The sequence below is a fragment of the Raphanus sativus genome, chromosome 1 (assembly GCF_000801105.2).
Source record: "Raphanus sativus cultivar WK10039 chromosome 1, ASM80110v3, whole genome shotgun sequence".
Classification (NCBI taxonomy): Eukaryota; Viridiplantae; Streptophyta; class Magnoliopsida; order Brassicales; family Brassicaceae; genus Raphanus; species Raphanus sativus.
In genome coordinates this window covers 4,855,371-4,861,370 of record NC_079511.1, presented here as the reverse complement: position 1 = coordinate 4,861,370, position 6,000 = coordinate 4,855,371, and the positions used below count along the sequence as shown (strand labels likewise).

The 6,000-nt window shown below is 28.4% G+C and overlaps 1 protein-coding gene across 1 annotated transcript; it reads right to left on the bottom strand.

Annotated features, from left to right (window-relative positions):
* Window positions 1-1,335: 1,335 nt before the first annotated feature.
* LOC108860200 (uncharacterized) lies at window positions 1,336-1,611 on the bottom strand. Its single transcript, XM_018634107.2, has one exon. The coding sequence runs from the start codon at window positions 1,609-1,611 to the stop codon at window positions 1,336-1,338; it is 276 nt and encodes a 91-aa protein (XP_018489609.1).
* Window positions 1,612-6,000: the final 4,389 nt, after the last annotated feature.

The window sequence follows — 6,000 nt, the reverse complement described above, 5'->3', positions numbered from 1 at the left end:
CACGCAACCAGCAGATGAGTCATTTGAGTATATGTATGTGCCCTCAATATATGCTGGTCTAAAAAGTAGGAGCACATTGCAAGACGAATTCTCATAACAGATTCCGAACGAACCACAGTAACCATAAACCTCACATTTATGATCTGGAGCCGACCATGACGCATCCCACATCTGGTGCTTCTCAAGCCAGTTATAGGCCGTTAACTGTCCAGAAACATCCATAACCAAACGAAATGGATTTTTGGTAACGTACTGAATAGGTGACGTATGACTCATTCAGGTTGAATTCAAAGCTCAGGTTACGGGCTGTAACTTCTTGAAGATTCTACGTCGATCATCCCATGCACCACTAGACCAATATGATTTAGTTTCATTTAAAAGTATGATGAGAGACTTCCTTGTAATAGGGTCAACCTGGAGAGAGTAGCGTCCCGGTGATGGATCTTCCAAGGTGTTCCAACTAGTGATAAATTTGCTAGTAGTGTTCCACCGGATTTTAGCACCAGGAAGCCAAGTATCCGAGGGATAATCAAAACTCTGCCACAACACGGCGGCAGATGAAGTAGGTCCATCTCTAAGGATAAGATTACCACTATCAAGCAGAACAGCTTGAACATCTGCGCTGCTGTTAGAATCAATACTGGCGCTCCACCAAATTGGAAGCTCAGTATAATTATCATACAGAAACTAAGCTTCCAAGTGATAAACTTAAGTTGACAAAAGTTATCTTTGGACAGGAGATTCTTGATTTGCCACCCAAACTATAGTCTTTGGAACAATTTGCTTGTACCATATGCCTAAGTAGAACAAACTAGAAATACCTGGTGAGAAGAGACAGAGTTCGAAGACCCCATTCCTCGAGACAATGGTCTCAAATCCTGAAAGAGACTGATTTTGTTAATATTGTGTCACTTGAATAAGAAACTTGTAGAGGCAAGAACATCATCAAGAATCCGTAGGTGGATATGAAGAACAGCTTCTTCCCCTTTAAGGTGTTCATGTTGGTATGACCACAAATTCTGAGGATAGTGTAGCAATTATTGATTACACAATGATGGAGTCTTATTGGCTTGGAAGTATTCTCAGTAGGGCACGTTGGAAATGTAAGTTGCAAGTAAAATACTAATCAGAATATTTTGAGCTTAGTTTATTTAAAACGGTTTAAAATAATGAACTTTAACAACTTTATATTCAAAATAAGAATCAATTGATCTATTATATTCGAAATCACAGTTTTAACTAAAATAATTTTAAAAAGTAATATAAAAAAAGTACTCTACATATGAATTAACATATCAAATACAATTTCCAGTGATAAAGATGGTAAATACTTTTCTAAGCAATGACCATATCAACTCCTTGATCGGTGGCTGAAAGTCCGGTGCCTCTACCTTGAAGCTGGACACAACCCGCTTGGCATGCACCAACACAAATCTCTTGCGTAGCTTCGGTCACTTTCATGCATATTGGCATACATTCTCTGTGGCACAACGGCAATACTTTCTTTCCTAATAGTGCTTCTTGTCCAGCCACAATCTTCGTCCATGACAAAACCGTAATTGTCAATATCATCAAACTCAGGGTGGCTAAGTTTCTGCTCCGACTCTTCATCATTTTGTTTTGTACGTGGAAACTATATTTATCAGATATAAAGATTGAGGAAGAAATGGTTTCTTGGGAGACAAGGAAGGATTTTGAGCAGAAGGGGATGGTCAAGATTCAAAAGATAATCATGGCCTCATACGTGTTCATTTTTCCGTGAGCATTCGCTATTTTAAAAACAATTAGATAATGAAGAACTGAGACCCAAAAAAAAACATTTTAATTTCCATCAGCTAAAAAATTCCAACAAGAAATATATACGCAGGGTCATATCGTATATATCCTAGTTTCATACATATACACAGTGCTCGTCCAGAGTTCTGTGGACTGTGGTGCCTAAAACACATCTTAAAACAAGAGCTATCTTCAAAAAGGAAAAAACACATGAGCTATCTTAAGGAATCAACGTGTAGGGGGCAAAAAGATGCTTAATTTGCAAGCAGAGATCGAAGAAAAGAGTAAAGAGATAATCTTTCCTACTCTTGAAAGACTTTCTTGTGGATCAAGTTTCGCATCAATCTTGGAAAAAATATACTGACAGCTGTGAGATTGAACCCACGCCCTTGCGGACCAGAGCCTAAATCTGGCGCCTTAGACCACTCGGCCAAACTGTCTTTGTGCAAGCATCATGACTTTACGTGTAATGATAGTTAATCATGTGTTCTCTATTATCGACATACGAAACGATACATCATATATATTCGTTATATAAGATGAAGCATAGGAGAACCCCATTTGTAGCAAAAAAAAAAATTCATACACAGATCATTATTAAAAAACAAAGTAATTTCATACCTAATGGAGATTCAAATAAATAAATTCCCACAAAAGTAAATTACGTATAAATTTTAGAGAGTTATATATTGAAAGCCTAAAAAAAAACCAAAACTGATCCATTAGAAATTTAGAAGTTCTTATAACTCATGTAGGTATAGATGTCTTTCTCTGTTCTAATGAAATCCGTGAGTGCAGCTCTCATCTTTTCCATTTTCATCGTCAATCTACAATCCTTTTTATATTGGTTGTTCTAATTGATTTTCGTTTCTTTTATTCTCGCACAATTTCTCTTTGTGTATTCTATTTCATTTGACTCATGAGTTCTAACTTATTTTTGGGTTGAGATTGCTTTCACTACTTACTAGTGACTACACCATGCATGTTTGTTAAAATGAAAATATAATATAACTGTTAAACAATCTGTTACAAAAAAATATAAACTGCTAAACAAAATTATCTTTTACATCATTAGTATACTGTTGTGTATTATCATCTTTATAGTCTGTTGTACTGTAGACATATCTAGTCTAGAGCAAGAAGGTAGAGTTCCATATGTTTATATTATTATTTGTAAACTGCATTCTGCCTGTCTAGATCTATAACATTCATATCCATAGAAAACATTTATTATATATATGTTAAGTTGTATAGAATACTGGATAATGGGAGAGACAGTCCAATTTTACTAATCTTTGACAACCAAATAAGTAGTAAATCGATGTGTATTATTTATTCGATTTCTTTTCATCGTAACGTGCTTGTTTCACGTGCTTTGTCTCTGCCTTACCAAAAAGATGAGAGGCAACCTCCTTTGTTTGAAATAATATTATGGTCCGAAGCGTATTTGCATATTTAATTCCAGAACATATAGTTTAGATATTCGAAGTATGTATATGTTTACATGTAATTTTGTCAAACTTCAAATATATTCTATTAAATCGAATAGGGGAGTATTATTTCACTACGGTTAAACTTAAAAAATTAAAATCCCTAGGTGTTTATTTAGAACTAGGTGATTCTCCCGTGCTCATGCACGGAAATAAATATTTACAAATAAATACTTTATTTTGTTTGTTTATACTCCCTCTGTTTTTTAAAGATAGATGTTTTAAAAAAAATAAAATTGTTTTTAAAGATGTATTTTTATGTTTCCTATACAAATATTGCAAATTTCAATAAAATTGATTGAATTTATTGAAAGACTTATTGGTTAAAATGCATTGGAATTTGATAATTTCTAAAAAATGATGTATAGTTAATGTGTTTTCTTAATATGTGTGAAAACACCAAGACATACATCTTTAAAAAACAGAGGGAGTATGTTTTAAGTAATCTTTTATTTGTATGTATAAAAAATTGTATTAATATCTTTATGTTTTAAGTATGATATTTTGTATTATTTCAACCTTTTTTTTGAGTTGTATATAGACTCAAAATTAATGATGATTTGTCTCATTAGGTTAAAATTATCGTATTAGTAGGTAATTCAGTTTATCTTCTTATATTTGTAAATATATTTCATAAAATTTTGTATAATTTGATATATTTTATCTTATAAAAATAGAAAAAGTAAATCAGATATTCATTAATAAACATAACTTGTAAAATATTGAAATTTATTCACGTAAATAAATATATGTGTAAATAGATACGTCATAATAATTGGTTGATTGTTCATATTTTGATTGATTTCATTACTTGGATTTGGTATATTGGGCTATATAAATTTTTAATCATAATGTTTTGGTTATTAATTAGACTAAAATATTAATTTTTGCTAATTACATTTTTTAGCTTACCTTAGGTTCATAAATATATTTATGTATAATTTATATATGTTTTTATTAAAAATATATAAGTCTATATTTTGAAATTTGATAGATATTTTCTGTTTTTATGTTTTGGAAAAATATGAAGAAAAATACAAATAAATTTCGTTTATGTATAATCAATCTTTTATATTCTAGAAATATTATTATCTTATAGAAAAATGTCTAATTATTTTATTAATATTATAAATTTTATTTTCTTATCAAAAATTTTAATACAAATTTGATTTAACTGAACATTAAAATTAAGATAAAAAAATTTAGTTTATTTTGAATTATATTTAAGAATGTGCATGTATATATTTAAAATTATAATCTTAGGTAGATTTTTCTATTTATTTATTTTAATTAAAATATATTAAATAAATATGGAAAATTGCATAATTGTCAAAAATTAAATTAAAAAATATTTATAAAATCTGTAGATATATATATATATATATAAGAAACTAATGATTTTACGATTTAATTTGATTTTATGATTTATTTCTTTTTATAATTTTCTAAAATTAAGTAATATATTTTTGAAATATTTTAATTTTAAATGATATTTGGAAATTTGAAATGCCATATTGAATATATTTGTTTAATGATGATTTATGAGTTTTTACCATATTTTTAAAAAGTCCAAAATATAAATCGACAATAAATATAATATATGAGTTTCATGTCATACTAATCTTTAAATATAATTTTCCATGTCATATTAATCTTTAAAACATGTCATCAATTTTAGTAGTCATGTCACAATTATTAATCTTGGTGTTTTCCTACACCATGTGTGTGATGAAATTTTTTTAAAGTTTAAATTTTATATTAAAAATGTAATTTATTAATATTATATATTTTATTATTTTTACCAATAATTAATATAAATATCATAATTAAGATAAAATTAAGAGAAAATATTTTTATTTTTTAATTATATTTAAGAATATATATGTATATATATAAGGTTAAATCTTAGATAAAAAATTATTTATTTCATTTGGTTAAATGTTATTAATCACTTGTATAAAAATTACTAAAAATCATATAAAATTGTATAGTATCAAAAATTAAAACTAAATAATATTTACATAATTTGTAGATATCTAAAAGAAACTAATGATATTACGATTTTTTTTAATTCAGAATTCAAAAACTTTTAGATAATAAAATTTTATAATTTATAAAGTAAAATTATATAATATTTCGAAATTCAAAATGTCATATTTGAATATATTTATTTTAGTGATAATTTATGAGTTATTACCATATTCTACAAAGTTTTACCAAAAATATAAATCATATTAAATGTAATATATGAGTTATTGCTTATTCTACAAAGATTTCCAAAAATATATCATCATTAAATGTAATTGTCCATGTCATATTTAACCATATGACATGTCATCAATCTTAATAGCCACATCACAATTTTTTTTGTGAAAACGATTGTAGAGAAGACATGTGGCAAATCACTTCGCAAATAATGTCTAGTGGATTTAGTTCACAAGATATACATATATGGATGTCAAAAAAAAAACATATATGTTGGATTAAATTCATATAGTTGACAAAAAAAAACAAAGAATTAAATAATGTTTTCTGTCTTCTTGCTTTTACATGAACATTTCCACTTGGTGGCAGCCTGGCGCTCCAATGATTCTCCATGTTCAATATTGTCCATGTTCTCTTGTTAATTTCCATAATTCCCATAACACCCCAGCTCATGATTCATCAATATTGACTAATCTCACTACTCAGCTTAGTGAATAAACCGGTCGGTGTTGAAGAAGCTTAACCGGGT

Bases quoted from the DNA above. Each gene is read 5' to 3' on its own strand.
- LOC108860200 (XM_018634107.2), bottom strand. From the start codon at position 1,611: ATGAAGAGTCGGAGCAGAAACTTAGCCACCCTGAGTTTGATGATATTG.